This window comes from Topomyia yanbarensis, chromosome 3 (assembly GCF_030247195.1).
Source record: "Topomyia yanbarensis strain Yona2022 chromosome 3, ASM3024719v1, whole genome shotgun sequence".
NCBI classification, from domain to species: Eukaryota; Metazoa; Arthropoda; class Insecta; order Diptera; family Culicidae; genus Topomyia; species Topomyia yanbarensis.
This window is the reverse complement of record NC_080672.1, coordinates 77432582-77452285: the sequence shown is the minus strand read 5'-3', so window position 1 is coordinate 77452285 and position 19704 is coordinate 77432582. Positions and strand designations below refer to the sequence as shown.

The 19704-nt window shown below is 42.2% G+C and overlaps 2 protein-coding genes across 5 annotated transcripts in view; both read left to right on the top strand.

Annotated features, from left to right (window-relative positions):
* The window catches only part of LOC131693438 (protein groucho-like), a 159835-nt gene extending 149761 nt beyond the window's left edge, over positions 1-10074 (top strand). For all 4 annotated transcript variants that reach the window (XM_058981242.1, XM_058981241.1, XM_058981240.1 and 1 more), the window contains exons 16-17: positions 8604-8803; positions 8865-10074. In XM_058981242.1, coding sequence (XP_058837225.1) covers positions 8604-8803; positions 8865-8972 — 308 coding nt within the window. In that variant the 3' untranslated portion in view covers positions 8973-10074. The remainder of the gene's footprint in view (positions 1-8603; positions 8804-8864) is intronic.
* Positions 10075-10376: 302 nt separating this feature from the next.
* LOC131691744 (testis-specific serine/threonine-protein kinase 6-like) lies at positions 10377-11768 on the top strand. The gene has a single exon (XM_058978370.1). The coding sequence runs from the start codon at positions 10756-10758 to the stop codon at positions 11728-11730; it is 975 nt and encodes a 324-aa protein (XP_058834353.1). The 5' UTR covers positions 10377-10755; the 3' UTR covers positions 11731-11768.
* The last annotated feature ends 7936 nt before the right edge of the window (positions 11769-19704 follow it).

Below are 19704 nucleotides of genomic sequence, written 5' to 3'. Positions count from 1 at the left end.
TGATGATACACACGATCGTAGGTCCCTACGCCCGTACATACCTGAACCGTACAATGAATATCACATTCAGAATCACGGCCCGCTACAATTGACCCAAAGCAGTGTTTTATTGGGCGCCATTGCTTGTCTCGTCTGCAAGTGTAGTGCGTGATTCTGACGGGGAGCCCTTCTACAGCTCCAGTAGGACAACCCTCAAAAAAAAAAAATTATCGATTGTCGAAAATAACTGCTTCGAGATTTTGTTTTTGCGGTTAGGTTGTAGCTTGGCTGGACTGTCTAAGGAGTCGACCGACATACATCACTCGGACGTGGGATTAGTCGGACACCATGAATGCAGTGCTGTCTCGAATCAAGAGCTTCATGACCTCCTGCAGAGCCACTATACGATTAAGGAGTCACCTTGCTTCCTGAATCGAAAGAAGACAGAAGAGCGGACGAGATCTTGACAAGAGTACAACTGTGAGGATAGGAAATCGTTTCGAAACGGGTCTGCTAAGGAAGGAGGATGATCCAGGCTTCCCCGACAGCTTCCCTATAGCGATGAAACGGTTTATGTTTGGAGAAGCGCCTGGGAGTGGGAACCCCGAACAGTACGACAAAGTTCGTGGAATGATTGCCGATTCTTTGGGGAAGGGATACAGCTACGTCAACAGAACTACACGCATTCGACAGTAGTAAGGTTTGGTACGTGCCTTTGAACATCGTGTACAACCCGAGGAAGAAGAGGCATCGTTCAGTTTAAGACGCCAGAGCAGAATTGAAAGGGGAAGCTGCTAGAGGGTTCGGATACCGGCGGTGGTCTGTAGATTCCGTGAGCGAGTAACAGGATTCGATGCAGTTATAAAAGAAATGTACCATCAATTGAGTATCCGTGAGGCGGGTAAGCGCGTACTGATATGCTTGTTCCGGAATACTTCCGAAGCGATGCAAGAGGTCGTGATTGACATAGCGACATTCTGCTCTGCCAGCTCGCAATGCTCCGCACACAGTACATGAACAACGTGAACGCGAATGAGTTTGCAAGGCAGCGGAAAAAATCGTGAAAACATCACGCCGACGACTACTTCAACAGTGCAGACTGCAGATACTGTCGATAAAGCAGAGGGGCAAGCGAAAGACGTTCGGTTCGTCCATTCCAAAAGCGGATTCGAACAACGAAACTGAGTTTTGAGCTCCGAGTTCCTTCAGATCATGGGGAAGCAGCAAACAGACCACTGCGTACGTTTCAGTGAGGACAAGAATACGGGCCTTGAGCGAGTATTAGTATTGTCTGGAGTCCTCTTTGGAGCTGCAAGCAACAGTGTTGGGAACCAGACTTGTAAGTTCCGTCATCAAAATGTTGTGCTACTTCTGAAGTAACTCGAAGACTGTGCTATCGTGGCATCATTGGGATCACCGATGGTAGAAGCAATCCATTGCCTTCCGGATTGGAGAAATTCTCAGCTGTATGTGGCAATCGGTTCCGATTAAGCTAAACATAGCAGGTTTCGAGGTCAGGGTTTCCTGTATCTTCTGGAAGAGAAATGGTTAGAGCAAGGTAAAACTAACCCAAACTACCAAGATGAATTGCGGACATCCGGACAGTAGCGTGCATCTACAGCTTTGCGTCAAACTAAAAGAATGCGAGAGGGTCTGCAGATCGAAGCGATGCTAACAACTGCGAAAATGAAAAAGAAGTGAAGGGAAGCGTACCGTCAAAGATGTCGTCGCTGACTCAAGCGGAGTACCAGGCAGCGGAGTCGTATCTTTGAAGAATTTTTGCGGATTTAGCGCGTTTTTGTTCTCAACTTGACGCATCGCGCGGATTTGGCGCGAATTCGAATTTGGACCGTGTTTTATTTGCCGGAGTCTCTAACATGTTCATTAATCATTTTGTTTAAGATGTATACTAATAACTTTCACTTCAATCGCTGGGAACACTAATCTCTCAGAGAAACGAGTTATGGTTATGAAAATTAACCTCCGTTATGACGCTTTGTAAATATTTAAGGTGATTACGATTAATATGAATAAAGTTCCAGTTATGATTTTTAAATTTTCACTTAAAAATGTTGAAACACGAATGTTCTGCGTTTTCTTTTCATTTGGTTTCAACTATAAAGCTCTGCATATTTAAAAGCAGTCCGCTGTTTTTTGACCGGGGAAGTAATTCTAGTGGTCGGTTACAGAAGCTTTTGACAACAATCCGTTCACAAAGTTGAAATCCTGTGCATAACTTTTTGACAAGGTTGGTATTTACTCGAGTTGACACGCGATGGAAAAAGAAGCAAATTAGTTCTGACCAGAAGTAATGAAATCACGACAGGGTCGGGTACGAGGATCGCACGGGAATTGAAAATAGCAAAATACCACCATCTGTGCCGTTCTGAAACATTTCAAGGAACGTCTGTTTCCCGAAAGGTGTAATCAAGGCGTCGGACGTTGTTGTGTTCAACAAACTATGTACTGTACAGTTCGAAATATGCGCATTCGGAAAAGTTTCATAATCGGATCACAAAGCAAAGCAGTACGTCAAAAATGCGGGTTGGAAAGCTGCATGCTCAGGTGCTGACCAAATCAAACGGATCCATCCTTTTAGACGATGAAACGTGTATCTAATTGGATTTCTAATAGAAACATAAGTTATATATTGTCAGGGGTCGCTGAGATGTTCCCAAGAAATACAAGTTTGTTGTTGCGGATAATGTTGCCGGTAAATTGTTGATCTGGCAGGGAATCTGTAACTGTAGCTAAAAGACTTCAATTTTCATGGCAGTCAACCAGAAAATGAAGGCTAGATTCTTAGAAATGTTGCATTTTCAAATGCATGTATTTGCTTAACCATTCTTTCAGTCGAATAATTTTCTTAGGATGAAGCAAAGGTAATAATTTATTTCGCAAAAGCATCTGAAACAAAACCCCTTGTCGATATTTCGAACAAATTCACGTACTTTTCTGTTGCTGTCTCTCTTCATTCGGCGCTCATCTTCTGCAGTAACGGTCTTGGCCTGCGGATTCCACCAATTCTTCATTCGACTAATGTCGCTGGAGATTGCGCGTTATTATCGTCCAATATTTCGCTTTTGGATGGAGCTGCGGACAATTTGGTGCTTTGTGCTCTTTTGGGGTGAACTGGACTCCATTGTTGTATCATTGTAGCACATCCTTACTGTTATAGCAGCTGGGTAAGTTTGTCCAAACATAACGATTCATCATGGGACTTAACATCCGTTCGTTGACGAGCTTCCTTTACTTCCGAACTCGTAGTATTATCTGTCACGAAAACGTTGGTTTTCTTGCCACAGGAACAGGTCCCTTGCCAAATCATAATTTTTTCCTGATCCAATCTGCGAAAATTTTTTTTTTTAAATTGGTTATCGCATAGGATCAATCAAAACACATCCATCGAGTTTCATCAGCACCTGATCGAGCCGCCTGGATTCAAGCCACCGTTTAATGCTCGAGACTTTGGATGGGTTACTTAATTGCTCGATATGTGCAACCTTCTCTAAGACGATATACGGTTCCATACCGAGACTTGGTATTCACTATACTGCGCACATACTACAAAAAAAAATTCAAATTCAGTTCTCAAAATTTTATCAAGATCGGAGCACAATAACTTGGGTTACAACCTCTAAAATACTCATAGGTGGAAGTTGGTTAACCCTCCAGAAGTCGCGCAAATAGCCCACTGAACGAGCAGCCACTGGTGCGCTAAGACGATTTCGCTAGAGCGCTAGCAGCGTGCACTTAGTGCACTAGCACGACTTCCGGAAGGTTAATATTGACTATGTGTTTGAAGTGTACGGATTCCTGCGCAATCAATCAAAACAGCTGCAGTCAACTGAGTTTACAAGAACCATGCATTTATTAACAAGAATGCTATAATTACTAGTAACTTTTGGGGACTCTGATCCAAGTTTTTTCATATTCTTTGGTCGTGACCAAGATAAGTCGTCCTTTCAATATATCGGCCCCTTTTAAAAATTAGGAAAAAAATCGGAGGAAAAGTTTTTGAACGTTAGTAACTTTCATTGTACTGAACGGAATCACATTAATTTGCACCAATCACTTAGAAAAATAGTCACCAGTATTGTATTAATTTTCGAAGAATGTATGACTTCTATGGGTAGCGCAAAAAAATTCCGAAAGAGACGCGAAAAGACCGATATTTGTCAGTTCTGGAAGAGCCCACTCGAAACATTGGATTAATTAATTGAAAATCTGCCACACATGTGTTTCGGTCACACAATAAGCGCGTTTGAAATCCTCGATGTACCACGATCAGGGATGTTATGCACCTCAGAGCAAATAAAGAGAAGAATAACAAACGCTCTTTGCACTTTTCATGCGAACCACCGCTCTTCTCTTTCACAATAAACCTCTTCACTCCGATGCGTGTTGCTCCCACACGTGTATTCTACTCCATGGCTGCACGCCACAAAGAGTAGAAATAAAGAGGCTCTTTAGTGTGTATCTTGGTCCCACGCGCACGTAAGTAGAGAAGGCAACCATAAAACATTTTTAAAACGTTCTTCCGATCTAACTTTATCTGAATTGTAGTTTGATTCGCCTTCCAACCTGCTTGCCAGTGAGGGGAGGCACAAAAAAGTGGCTCTTCAAGGTGACTCTTTGAACGAAATTGTGCAGCTCTTGGTGCACAGATCTTACTCTTTTTCGTTTTCAAGTTTCTCTTTGTGCGGTCGTTCTGCACATCGCAGTGTTTTTGTGCTGCTCTATTTTTAATCGGTGTATTTCCCTATTTGTGGCTCATTGTGTGAGCAAATAACAAGCCTGACCACGATCCCATTTGCACAAACACATTTTATGTGAATGTAATTGAAGCGTGTATTTGGCAAAATATGACAAATTCCCAGTAATAAACCCCTCACCCTATGCTTATCTTACTACCCACCTGGACTAAAAGTATTACGCCGGCCCTGAATATGGTATACCGAGACCTAATCGAAAATTGGGAAGTTATATAGGTCTCATGCATGCATTTTTGTGCTAAGTGCTTCATTCATCGTTCGCTAGTCGAATGAGAAGCATGTAGATGCACGGTCAGATGGTGCGATATGAAGAAGGTAATCAGAATTTTCGTCGCCCGTTTATTGCTGTGCATATTATCTTTGTTAATCAGCCTTATTCTGGATTACGACGAATCGTTTTTTGGAACGAATGTGGTTTGCATTCTCAATAACGACGTATCAAAATCAAACGGGTGTCAGATTCTATCTAAATTACATGTTTTGACAATTATGACATTATGATGAAAATATTTTGCGTTGTAATATTTCAAAATAACTCTGAAAGCTAGGAGTATTTTTAAGTACCAAGCCACGATATGTTTTGCCTAGTACTAAAAGACAGTGGACAATACATAAGAAGTTTCCTATAATTTTCAAATAAAAACCATTACAAGTTTTAAAGATTTATAGGAATTGGAATCTATTTGTTTTGAGAACCGCGTCAAATCTCGCGGATTTGGATTTGGCGCGTTTTTATTTTGTCGTCTTCCGTAACAACCCTGAACAAGCAGACATTGCTTAACGAGACAAAGGTGCTAAAGATAGCTATCTATACAGCATGAATCCTTTCCTGGACAAATCGAAGCTCTGGATGGAAGCCGCTCGGGATCATCGTTGCCGTTCGAGCTTAAATTTCTGATCATCTTGCCGAAAAGGCATCCGGTAAGCGACAAACTGCTCGAGTACTACCATCAACAAGTAGCACATGCCAACCGAGATACCACTGTGTGGATGGCTAATTGCACCATCTCCAGGTTCACGCATCACGTCAAATCAGTCGCCGTTGATCTATGCCGGCGTAGATTTTTGCGGTCCGCTTACCGTAACCGGTTGTAGTCGTAGATCGAAGAAAAAGTACGTCTCTTCGTTCACCTGCTTGACAACGTACACCTTGAGGTCACTCATATAGCCGGACGACTCAAGCATGCTTGATGGCCTTACGCCATTTCGTGTGCCGTAGAAGCACACCAATGGAGTTCTTTTAGACAACGGAACGAATTTCCAAGCAACTAGCAAAGAAATCGTAAGACAAATCGGAACAGAAGCGTTGTCACTGGTTGTACCCCATTAATCCGCCCAGCGCACCGCACATGGTACGTTCTCTCAAGACACCGTTGACCGTGATCGAACGACGGAAGAGCGATGAAGGCCGAAGTATTACTGATTGTACTCTCAGAAGCTGAGGATCCAATTAATTTGCGCCCTCTGACGAACGTCGAATTAAATTCGAATTACATATTTCATTCGTGGCATTCGTTGACGCAATAGTTTCGAGCTGACTCATAGTCGAAAAGAGCTGCTTCGAGATGTTGTTATTGCAGTTTACTGCCTATAATCGCATGTCAGTTTCCGTTGAATATAGAAATAGCAGTTGGATATTTGAACCATATGCTGTTTTCGGTAGTTTTCGATGCTGCCGAAGTCAACCACCTTGATCCATTCGATGAGTGAACTGTATGATAAATTGTGGTCAAAGAAGACCGATAATGCGGAACAATAACCTGTTCACATTTTTCAAAGAAAACCAATAAAAAATCGTTTTGACGCTATAAGAATCGACAAAATATATAATTGAGTTTACGAACTCCCTTCTCAGGCGAGTATTTTGCTTTACATGACAGTTCGCTTTCTGAAAACCTCTTGGTTCATAGCATGTCGTTACGTACAACAGCTGATTTCCTGTCCGTCAGGCTTTCTTGTTTGTGCTCACTTCCTGCGACTACGACATTATCGTTCTCACCGAAACCTGGTTACGTAATGATATATTAAACACCGAGCTAACGACGAACTACGCAGTCTACCGATGCGATCGCAACTCTTCTAACAGTCATCTACGTCGCGGAGGTGGTGTTCTCATAGCGATAAAGAAACATCTAACTGGGACCATACTAAAAATGCGCGTTTCACTGCCAGGTCGATCGTTATATATTTGGTCGGTGTTAGGTCAGACCGGACTAAGTGACAGTGCATTGATTTCGAGAAAAACGCGTTTAAAGTTTGAATCGCAGCATCCTTTACATTATAACTGAAAAATATTTTTTACCATAATTCTTGTTTATTGTTTCATATTTCAAATCTGGTAAAAGTGGAATGTAGATGAAGGAATTCTTTATCCAGTGCTATCATTAACTCATTTTTTGATGTTTTGCGACTTGGTCCGGTCTGACTTAACACCGACCATTTGTAGCATTCATCTAAGGCCGAAAAGTGATCCTGGCTTGTACAAAGTTCACTCCTCTGCAGTCCAAAGCATCCTGGACAAATGTAATAGGCACGACAATGTACTTGTTGTAAGTGATTAAAATCTTCCTAATCTTCGGTGGATTTTTGATGACGAATATAAATGTTACCTTCCTGAAAATGCAACCACGGAACAAGAGACGGCCATCACAGAAACGTTGATCGCTTGTATCAAATCTGCTCTCTTAGCAACGTGAATGGACGGACCATCGATTTAGCTTTTGTTAATGACACGGACGTGTTCGAACTGATTGAGTCTCTCACATCTATACTGAAGGTTGACCCTCACCATAAACCCTTCGTTTTAAGATTTGATATGCGTTCTGATGACGGTGAAGGTTTTGCTACAATTAACGATGACTTCAAGTTTGACTTTACTCGATGCAACTTCGATGAAGTCTCAATGGCCATTGATGCACTCAATTGGCGTCAGATGCTGGTTGGAAATGACTTAGATCAGGCAGTTATGGCGTTCTATGATGCCATATATGAGATTCTTCGCCGTAATGTTCCTAAAAGACGTGTAAGCAGAAAAGCAGAATATAAATTTCCGTGGTGGAACACGCTGAGCTTGGTCGCCTACGCAACGTACTCCGGAAACAACGAAAGCGATATCTACATCATAGGACCGACGACAACAAAACTATTCTTCGTCAAACTGAACTGCAATTTGAAACAGCCCGGAACAGTGCATTCGGTGAATATCTGAACCAAGTTCAGCGCAGCCTTCGAAATAAACCTTCGACATTCTGGACATTTATAAACAGCAGAAATCGTTCCGTGGGTGTACCAGAAAATGTCTATCTTCAGGACAAAAATTCGCAGTCCGCTGCCGAGTCGGCGATCCTTTTTGTAGATCACTTCCGAGATGTATTTACCAGCTCCTCTTCCTAACGTAAATGATTCTGATGTAGCGAGCGCTCTGCCCAGCGTTGATCCTTTGAAAAGGACTGGTCCGGATTGCTTGCCTCCTGTGTTTATAAAGCATTGTGCCCGAGCACTTTCTGCACCAATTATTTTTCAGCGTTCAATCTCGGAAAATATTTTCCCAATTGCATGGAAAGAAGCTGCTATAGTTCCTATTCATAAGGCTGGAGATAGGCACAATGTTGAAAACTACAGAGGAATCTCGCTGCTGAACTGCCTAGCTAATCAACGAACGACAACACGATGGGGGAGGGGTGTGTTAAAAATCACTCAAAAAATGCTACGTCATTTATGGATGGTCCCTTTGTAATTCCAATCGACCCAAGCTCAACTTTCTCCAAATTAAACATACATCGAATAAGGTCCACTCTATTCCCCTTTTATACTAATCACAATTTTCAATACCCTGCCTTCTATTCACAGGCGACTGGCTTGCGGTCGGCATGGAGAACTCCAACGTCGAGGTGCTGCACGCCAGCAAACCGGACAAGTACCAGCTTCATCTGCACGAGAGTTGCGTGCTTAGCTTGAAGTTTGCCGCCTGCGGCAAGTGGTTCGTTTCCACCGGCAAGGACAACCTGCTGAATGCGTGGAAGACACCGTACGGTGCCTCGATCTTCCAGGTAATTTAAAACCCCCCTCTCGAATGTTGAACTGCACTAACACCGTTTAATTTTATTCCAGTCTAAGGAATCATCCTCCGTTCTAAGCTGTGATATCTCCGCTGACGATAAGTACATCGTGACCGGTTCGGGCGATAAGAAGGCCACCGTCTACGAGGTTATGTACTAGGCGGAGGACGGAGAATTCGCTTTCTCCCGGATCCGGCTACGTACGTACATAAATTAAACTAGAACCGAAAGTGTCATAGATTTTGCCGAACGTGTTCCGGCGAGGCCCGAGCTCGAAGGCAAAACAGTAACTTAGTCGCAAAACACACCCACACCCACACAGAAACAAAAACGGTAAGCTAAATAATGCAACAAACAACAGCAAAAAAAACCTGTAAAGCCTGATTACACTCATTAAGCTACACTGTAAGTAAAAGAGAGATATTATTTGTGGTGAAATCAGTTCAAGCTATAAGTAATAAGTTGAAGAAAAATATTAAATTCCCTTATACTCTCGTTAGAGTTAAATCAGAAAACAGAAAAAATCTACCAAATGTATAAAGTTCTATCAATCTTGGACAATGTTCGATATATTGAATTGTATAAAAAACTATCCGATTTATCTTTCGCTTCAAATCCCGTGAGATTGCTTTCCTCGAACTGTGCCGAAGGCATTTGATTTCACCTAGAGAAAAAAAGCGAGCATTGCGTACCGAGATCGTTCCTATTTTCAAGGAACCTTTTCTGTTTTGTAGAAAAAGTAAAATATTTAGTAAGACCCTCCAAAAAAGTAGCCGAAATAAATATGGAATATCGAAATTACTGTTCGTTTCCTCTATTTGCTAAATTGTAGTAGAAAACGTCTCAAGCTTTACCTTGTTTTGTAAGCTTTTGAACATAAGATTTAGGACAACTCTGTAAAGGTCACCTTCCTAGCGGTTAGCGAGTGGTAGAACATTTTTCTGTTTGTAGGGTAACTAACATTCGGAAGTAAAGGTAGGTCCCGTCCTCCCTTCTGGGGGGACACGGGTTTAGAAACAGTACGATCTAGTTTGAAAAAAAGAGAGAAATTTAATCAGAAGCAAACAAACTAAAACGAGAAAAAAATGAAGCAAAGGATTATACTTAGCGAGAATAATCGTAAGATTGGAGTAATATAGCTTACTAAGTGAAACAATGAGCACTAGAGCTGCGATCCGTAGTGATGCTAAAATATGTAAAGATAATGTGTAATTATTGTTTTTATGAAAAAAAATAATACTGAAAATTGTTCTTATTTTTCATCATGACTGTTATTGCTCTACCGATATCCGAAGGCTTTTATCGTTTACTGGTTCAAGAAATTCAACGTCATGCCTAACCAGGCCATCGGTATTAATTGATATAAATACTGAATATGATTTATAGCGTTTTTACAAGGTTTTCATCGGTATAGTGTAAAAAAGAAACCCAAGTTCGAATGAGTGTATATCACCGACTAGGCGATGTGGTATCAAAAACGAATATACCATTAAAATTTGGATTGAGTTTTACACAATTAATACACCATTAATTTCGCCAGATATGCTACAGTTTTTGGCTGAATTGACAGCTAGTCAGATAGACAATTTAAAATAAACCGACAAAGCCGCACCGCTGCTTTGGAATGCACTAGTATGTCAGTGGTATTGTTAGCATAATTGGTCAGTCAAATTAAAAATTCGAACCAGTTCAAGATGAAGAAAACTCCGCCATTTTGGGTAACTTTCCTTCAAATCCGCCAATCTTCGACCAAAAACACAACTGGACTACACACTGTACAGCAACTGCCGTCTCGCAACCACCGGTCAAAGTAGGCACTGGCGGGCGCAATTCAAATTCCACACTTTGCAACTGTTTGTCGCAAAAGACGACGACGACGACGCGTCAAACCGGGCCAAATTTGTGTTGAACGCTTTTATTGAAGTGCCAAATTCCAAAAAAGGATGTCCACCAAAACCGGAACCAGCAACGAGCTGTCGCCATTCGCGTCCAGTTCATCGGTATCGCGCGCCCTCAACATACACGGCTATCGGATCGGTGCCAAAATTGGGAAAGGATCATTCTCCTCCGTTCGGTTGGCTAAATGGGTCAGCAAGAATCAAAACGTGACAACTATGGCGTGTAAAGTGATCGACGTGCGCAAGGGAACCGAGGAGTTCGTCAAGAAGTTTTTTCCCCGGGAGCTCAGCGTGTTGATGAAGGTTCGCCATCAGCATATCGTCAAGATTCACAGCATTCTCAAGCGAGAGCGGATGGTGTTTATATTCATGGATTACGCCGAGGGTGGAGATCTGCTTAAGTTCATCAATAAGAACGGTGCGCTAAATGAAACGCAGGCTAAGCTGTGGTTTTCGCAAATGGTCAGTGCTGCTCGGTATCTTCATTCGATCGACATAGCCCATCGGGATCTGAAATGTGAGAATATTCTGCTGTCGAAAAAGGGTGCCGTTCAGTTGGCAGACTTTGGATTTGCGCGGGTGTGCGGCGAGCAGCATGGAGCCTTTTCGGAGACATACTGCGGATCAGCTGCCTACGCTGCACCCGAGGTAATACTTGGCAAACCATACAATCCGATGGTGTCCGATGTATGGTCCCTGGGAGTCATTCTGTTCGTGATGTTGAATGCTGCCATGCCGTTCGACGATCGGAATGTGAAGAAGCTGGTTGAGGATCATCAGAACCGGAACTACAAGTTCGAAGAACCACTGCTGAAGCAGCTAAGTTCGGCTGCCATCAGGACGATTTACGAGCTATTGAACCCGGATCCGAACGAGCGGGTTAAACTGGACCAGTTGTTTGACTTCAAGTGGATCGATGAAAACTCAGCAAAGGAGAAAAGACGGAAACTGTCGGAGTTATGTGTGAAAAGGAAGATTGTTGCTGGCTCTGTCAAGACTACCACCGGCTGTCGATGTTGAATATATGATTGCTTAAATATTTTGATGTGATAAGTAAAGTATGGTATTGAGTTTTCAAGTTACAATCTTTTTGCTTTTCCCATATAGAAAGGATATGCAATCTTTTTGAAAACCAACTTTTTAACCGAGACCCGGAGGGCTGAGTCTCATATACCATTCGACTCAGTTCGTTGAGATCGCAAAATCTAGAGCGTTTTTTCATTACATCACATCTAACAGAAACGTCAAACGGAGAAAATCGCGTGCAAAAATTTCCTTGCAACTTTCAAATTTATTTAACAATTAAAGCACACAGAAGGCTATTAATTCTACTATCACCTCTGCATTTACTCATTGCAGGATCGTATAAACATATTACATGTTTTTCGCGAAGATAATAGGGAGACAATTGATAACTATTATTTTATTACATTTTGCCGATCACTTTTGCTATTATGCTCTTTTACATATGTGGTCTTGGCAACACCGTTTGTAGATGACACATTTTACTGTGATGTTTAGAGAGACGGGCTTGTAGTTGTGATATATTTCATGTGCTGTATTGCAACCGAGAGTGTAGATATGAGGTTTGGCATTGGAAAAACATACTAACTACAGTCGACTTGGAGAAACATCACAACGCAAAACATCACATCTACAAAATATTAGCAAAGCTTTAGTATACTATATGTGACATTTTGACTTAAGATTAAATTAACATATAAAGAGTTTTCATTTGTCTCTATTATTTGTGGACGATAAAGAGTCAATTCTTAGCTTTTATTTGACATAATAAACTCAGTTTGTTTACATTTGTTAGATATTACGTTTTGAATAAACGGTATAGAAATGTCGTATGTGTTTGTATCTTTTTTTTCTTCTTTTTTTTAGGAACAGAAAAAAACTCCAGAAAGCCTTGAGTAGGAAGAAATATACATAAACCAACGTCTCATGGAACAGGCTTAGGGTCGGTCGATTGCTGCACCGACTCCTCTGGAAGTTTAACATGGGCGTTTATTGACGCGACAACCGATTAAATATGACCGACAAAATCTGTTGAAATCGGTCTATTTCAAACGGTTGAATTCGGTCTGGTACACCGGGCAAAATTTGCATTGAATTTTCATAAAAACGACTTATGACTTTCAGACATAAGGATTTTAAATAAATTTCATAAGTTTGTCTTATGATTTGGAGGGGAAACTTTCCAAATCCATCCCTTACTATTTTCATAAGACAGTCTTAAGAAATTTATGATAATGTCCAAATGAACGCCATAGGTGGCTATTTATGAAAATTGCTAACATTTCTAAGTAGAAAACATGGTAGAAAAAGTGATTTTCATAAAACAGTCTAATGAGATTCATCACAATGTTCGAATGAATGCCATAAGTTTTTGATACAACCTTCAACGTCACTCGAAAGCAAGATTGCCATAAGTTTTTTATTTATGTCTACTATTGTACATTTATATAAAAACAATGTTCTAACATGACTGACATTTCTCGAGCGTTTTCGATAGAGTGAAAAAATCAACTGTCAAAATAAACCTTGAGAAGAAATTCGGGACAAATGAACCCCCAAGTGTAGATCCCATTAGAAGATTGAAGAGAAAACTCTCTTACTAAATATTAAAATTTATACATAATGAGCATCGCTTCGTTGCTACTTTCCGGAAAACTGGATTTAGACAATAAGGTTCATAACTGAATGATCATGTTTACTACTTCTAAACTGATTTTGATAATTATACGCGTCGCGATAAATACGCCCCAGGCACTAATTATATGCACAATTTATTTCAAAGTTCATATCAATGATAATCGGATTTCTTCAACAAAAGTCATAACCATGTAAATTGATTTAATCCACTCAGTAATTTATTGAATAAATTGAACAATTATTTGAAATGTTGCTTCAATTTCTGTAAAAATCTCGGTTATTTTGCTACAAAACGTAACTAAAAGGCACTGGCTTAAAACTTTTAGCTCCTGGTTGAACTTCTATGCCACTACTGAATTCAAAAGATGCAATTATGAACTTTTCACAAAAGTGACGTTTATGAAAAATTAAATATAATTTTATAGTATCAATAACAGATCTCGTACGAGTTTCATAAGAAAAAATTATGAAATTCTTTAACGCATATATTGGAGCAGAGTCAAAGAACTGTCTTATGAAATACATAATTTGAACTTCCATGGAGTGCATGAATAAAGATAAATGTTTTCATAAGTCTGCCTATGACATTCGAAAGCGTTTGATGGCACCGTCAGAAGGCTGGTTCATATGCCGAGACTTATGAAATTCTCAGGTGCTTTTTCCTCGGTGTAGTTCAAAAATGGAACTAGATTTTCACAGATTAAATATGGCGACTAATACGTTGACGATATCGTTTACCGACGAAACTCAACTTAATCGGCGAATTAATCGGTCGACTTCGAAGCACCCGTTTTCGTAGGTCGGCTGAGAAATTCATTAACTGTCAAATTTTCTATGGGGTACTTAGTAGTTAGTTCCTTCAGTAGGGTTACAGCACCACTCCTCGACACATCACCAGTTCTCGACCATCCACACAGGCTGGCAGTTTCTGCATGGCAGTCGGAAAGCTAGCTGTGGGTCAAGACTTAGTGCTCTGCCCCTAAAAAGACAATCTGGGCGCAAACTTCAGACTGTCTAATTTACCGAGCACCTCGGCTCCCTTGTGCCATTCAGCACCGCAACTCCCTTCTCGTACCATTCAGCATCATTTATTCGTTACTTGTTCGCGAACTACTCGGTCTAGTGCCCGACTATGGGCCTAGCCTACTCCGACGAAGAATTCCCCGTCGAGAGAAGTTCTCCCGAAACCAAGCCAGCCAACCAGGTGTCGAGGTCTGCTCGACGATTCCGGTGGAGCAGGGCACCTGGTTCGGTGGTGCCCTGATGACCCGTGACTGGTGGTGTCTCATCGCGGTTTACTCAGTCTAGTCCCCGGCGGTGAATCTAGCTTATCCCGACGGAGAGTTACCCGGCGAATAAAGTTCTCACGTTACCGATTCTTCTTTGGTTTTAGTACCACAACATCTTGAGCCCTTTGGCTCCTTGTCCGGTGTAATTTAGCACCGCAACTCCTCCTCCGCAAGCCCGTTGGTTCCCCTCTCGTTCCATTTCGCTTCACTTCCCCGATGAGCCATTTTAGCTCTCGCCTTTGTTCGCGAACTACTCGGTCTAGTCCCCGGCAATGGATCTAGTCTACTCTGACGGAGAATTCCACGGCGAGAGAGGTTCTCCCGAAGCCGAGCGGTAGATTTCTCCCGATACCGATGTTCGTTTCCGTCAGTCATTTGGCTCCCCGCTTCGGCCCGATCTATTCCCCGGCAGTGAACCCAGCTTACACAACGGGCCGCCCAGTAGGTGCTGAGGTTCATCCAGCGATTCCGGTTGGAGCTTAGCTTCCGGTTCACTGGCGCCCCAATGACCCACTGCTAGCTATTCGACGCAGTTTACTCGGTCTAATCCCCGACGGTGGATCTAGCCTGCTCACGAGCTACTCTGTAGGGTGTCGAGGTTGGTTCGGTGATTCCGGTGAAACCTGACGGCCGGTTCACTGGCGCCCCGGTGCTACGTCGCGTACTACTCAACTGGTCCCCGGCTGTCTACACCGTCGTAGAGTTCCGTGGCGGCGGAATTTCTCTCGAAACCCGATTTTTGGCTTCACAGCGACTTTCTAGTCAATGAGCATCTTTGTTGGACCCTTCGCTACTTCCTCTGCAGCTCGAAGAGTATAGTCGTAACCATTCCGTTGACAGCGTCCCAGGTATGCTTGGCGTGGCACATCTTTTCGACGATTTTGTCAACTACCACACCAGGCACGAACTTCTTCGAACCTAGGGCATTCGAAGACCACGTGTTCCGGTGTCTCTTGCACGTCCACACTCCGGGCAAAGGGATGACGAAGCATGTCCAAACCGATGCAGGTACTTCCGGAAGCATCCGTGCCCGGCAAAAACTGCGTCAAATGGAAGTTCACCTCTCCATGTTTCTTATGTGCCCAAGCAGATACATTTGGGATAAGTCGGTGGGTCCTTTCTCCGCGTTATCCCGCTTATGCTGCCACTTAGCCAACGAGTCCGCTCGGATCAGTCTCCTTGTGCATTTCTTCGCTGGTAGCATTCCACGTCCTCAGCCACAGTGATGCAGATGGGAATCATCCCGGCAATTAGGCATTCCGCCTCCGACGATATCGTTCTGTACGCACTCGCGACACGAACAGCCATTAAGCGAAACGTGTTTGTCAACTTCGTCCGGTTCCGCTTTGAGTTCAATGCAGCAGCCCAGGCTGGCACGCCATACTTCAGACGTCTCGTGCTGCCTCTTGCTCCTCTGTGATTCGGCATGATCCTTACCAATGCGTACATAGTCGACATGGCTGTTGTAATTTAACCGATCGTCGACCATCACACCCAGGTGCTTCAGCGCATGCATCGATGGGATTAAGTGTCCCCCGACGCTGATCACAACGCGTTGGATTTTTTTACAGTTGCTGACTAGCACTACCTCGGTCTGGTGAACTCGATGGCAGCCATCCAGGTTTTCACGGTGCCTTTTGTCTTCGCCGTCAAATCTCTACCTCCTCAAACGTCTCGCCGGTTATCGTCAGGAAAACATCGTTTGCAAAGCTGACGATCTCAACTCCCCTGGGCAGTTCCAGTGTTAACACTCCGTTGTACATTATATTTCAGAGTACATTGGACCTGGTACGGAGCCCTGAGGTACTCCCGCCGTGACCCTAATCGACCTCTTCCCCATGTTCGTTTCGTAGACCAGCACTCGGTTTTGGAAATAACTTTTTAGAACCTTGAACAGATTGTTCGGAACTCGCATTCTGTGCAGCGCTACGGTGATCGCCCCCCTAGCTGGCACTTTGAAAGCGTTCTTCACGTCTGTCGATACCACGGCGCAGTAGCGATTACCCCTTCTCTTTTGCTTCGACGCTTTCTCCGCGCTCTCGATGAATGTGTGGATGGCGTCCACCGTCGATATCCTTTTCCGGAACACGAACTGCCTCTGCGAAAGTCCGTTCTCACTTTCAGTGTAGATCGTCAGCCTGTTGAGGATGACCCTTTCCAGAAGTTTACCAAGAGTATCCAGCAGGCATGTAAGCCGATACGATGCTGGATCACCTGGTGGTTTCCCTGGTTTTGGCAGCAACGCCAGGATCGCAGTCTTCAGTACCACGTTGGGGATACCATCCGGTCCGGGAGCTTTCTTCGCTTTCAGCCCTTTTCCCACTATAAGGAGCTCGTCGTTGGAAACTCGATTGTCACCAGCATTTAAACCATCTGCATCAACATACGGTGTACGCGGCCATGCGGTTGGGTCGTGCTTCGGAAAAAGACACTCGACGATAATTTTCAGTTTGTCGGCGCACATTTCTACTGGCGTCATTGGCCCCTTGATCCTGGCCATAATGACACGGTATACGTTGCCCCAGGGGTCGGCAGATGGACTTGCTTGGCACTATCTCGTTACCTTACACTCTTCTCTGACTGCCTCAGATCTTGCTCTCTGAACGCGTCTTCTGGATTTTAGGCAGGCTGCCCGTGTGTGTTTGTGTGTGTTTTTTACTTGGTGGTAAAGCTTTTACGCCGACCCAGCACAGCTTCAGCAGTTAGACCATACTACCAATTCCAACCATCGTATGCAAGAGTAAGGGACTCTGAACAGAGAAGATAACTCTGAACCCTACTCCTCTAAACTCCACCAAGGAGTCCGACATTTGTCTTATCCCCCGGATTCCATTTGAAATAACTACTTCGGGGGGATGCGTGCTAATGCACTTCACTTGATTTCAGGTCTAGCTGGTCGTGCTAGATTTCGCTGGTCTCATAACCGCCACGTCAGTCCTGCACGGCATGATATTCTACATGCCCTCCTCTCTACGTTGTGTGTGTGTTAACCTTCTACATTCCACCGGCCGGCAGTGGTATTATTGTAAAAAGTTTTTTGTATATGGTTCAATCACCCCATGCAAACAACTTAATCCCGGTATATAGTAGGTGTTAGCTCTACTGATTTTCCAGCGACCCATTTCAGCATGACAGAGACCTAGCGGTACATTCCGAGGCCATGTTCTTGTCTGCAAACCCCGCTTAGTAATAAAACGTGTATCATTATTATAATCAAGCTTTCGATTCCGTGCCACGAATACGTGAACAAGGAATTGATGCGTATTTAGTGTGTCATAATTTTATTTACTTGAGTTTAATACACATAATCGTTGCGTATCTCAGCTTTTTGCCTTATACTTACCTCGATTTATAATACATAATGGCAGCTTAAGAAAAAGATGCAAAGTTTAAAATCCTAATTACTACCGATTCCAACTCGGAATCGGTTGCTTCATTTGAGTCCGAATTTCGACAAAAATCAGCTTGAAGTCCGATTCAAATTCCGATTCGGTTTGACTTGAAGTTTTTTTTTATTCTTTTTTTTTACCTTTATTAATTATGCCGAATTTTGGAGCTGCAAGACGATCTCTTAGGAGCATTGAGATGAAATCGGGTTTGGAATCGGCTTCTCAGTCCGCTTCCAATAAAGATCCCCTGTATGTTCTCTTCTTCGATGCCGGATGCCCTCACCAAAAACAGTAGATACAGAACACTAGATTTGGATTGTCGCTGGTGTTCTCATTGTTTTCGCTTCAGAACATGTTTGTTTTACTTTCGGTATATATCTGTCAAGGTACCGAAAGTCTCTCTAGTAAAGGTCTTTGGTCCGCACTTTTGGTAAACGCAGACAAAATATGGCCTGCTTGTAACCACAAACCGTGTAGTTGAACCAAATACAAATATGTTTGGTATTTATTTGTATTTGGTTGAACTTCAAATTAGTAAAATGCAAAGTTTGCCTATTTTTCATTTCAGTCTCGTTTATTCTGCTGTGATTTTTATTCATTCAAGACTGAAAATGTCCAATGCATAAAATTTACAACAAAATAAACGAGAGACAAACAGAAAAATGATGTGATATCTGCTATGAAACAAATTTCTATGTGGCATACTATTATAATTTCATTATTTTTCACATGATATCTATGCTTGACAGATAATGTTTATGTGCTACTACAAATTGCAAAAAATATGTGTAAAATCAATATATTCAATATAACGATTTTTTTCTCGGTGTAAATTTTCGACTGTTATTGTTATGAAATGAAATGTATGATTATGTAGAATGTTGTTACTACAGACACTTTATATAACAGACTTGCGGAGAGAAAAACAGTAAAACTAGCAACCATGAATGTAAACTGGCATCACGGAAGCTCATATAAGCTTTGCATGGGCTTCCTCTTGCACTTCCCCTCATGCTCGTTTGGCTGCACTTTTTGACAGTCCGTTTGGCTACACTGATAATATAAATTCGTAAATATAATGAAATCGATCATACAATACACGAATTCATTCGTCGTTTTCTGCAACGAAGTATTTTTGTGCATTCTAAATAGTAGGTTTCGTTCATTTCATGAACAAGAATGGCCGCTTGGTGAACGAAAACTTTCGTAAATTTTACACGTTTAATGTATACTGCACGAATGTTATCGTTGATAACGACATTATTTTTCGTGAATGAAACGAATTGTTTTGTTTATTTTAATAAACGTGTGTGTATATTACGAACGATTTCGTTGGTCGCACAAATTAATTTCGTTTATCTTAGAAAAGTATTCGTATTTATTATCCTCTTATTGTTTTCAGTCGATCTTTTGGGATCGATGTTTGACAACATCGATTTTTTTTTATTTAAAAAAATCGATGTGGCCAAATCGATTTTACTGTGGTACGAAGAAATGGCCGCTTGATGAACGAAAATTTTCGTGAATTTTACTTATTTAGGTTACATTGCACGAATGTAATCGTTAATAACGACATTAATTTTCGTGAATGAAACGAAATGTTTTGTTTTAATTTTAATAAACGTCTATGTATATTACGAACAATCTCGTTGGTC

Excerpts from the sequence above, each read along its gene's own strand:
- LOC131691744 (XM_058978370.1), top strand. The coding sequence starts at position 10,756 with ATGTCCACCAAAACCGGAACCAGCAACGAGCTGTCGCCATTCGCGTCC.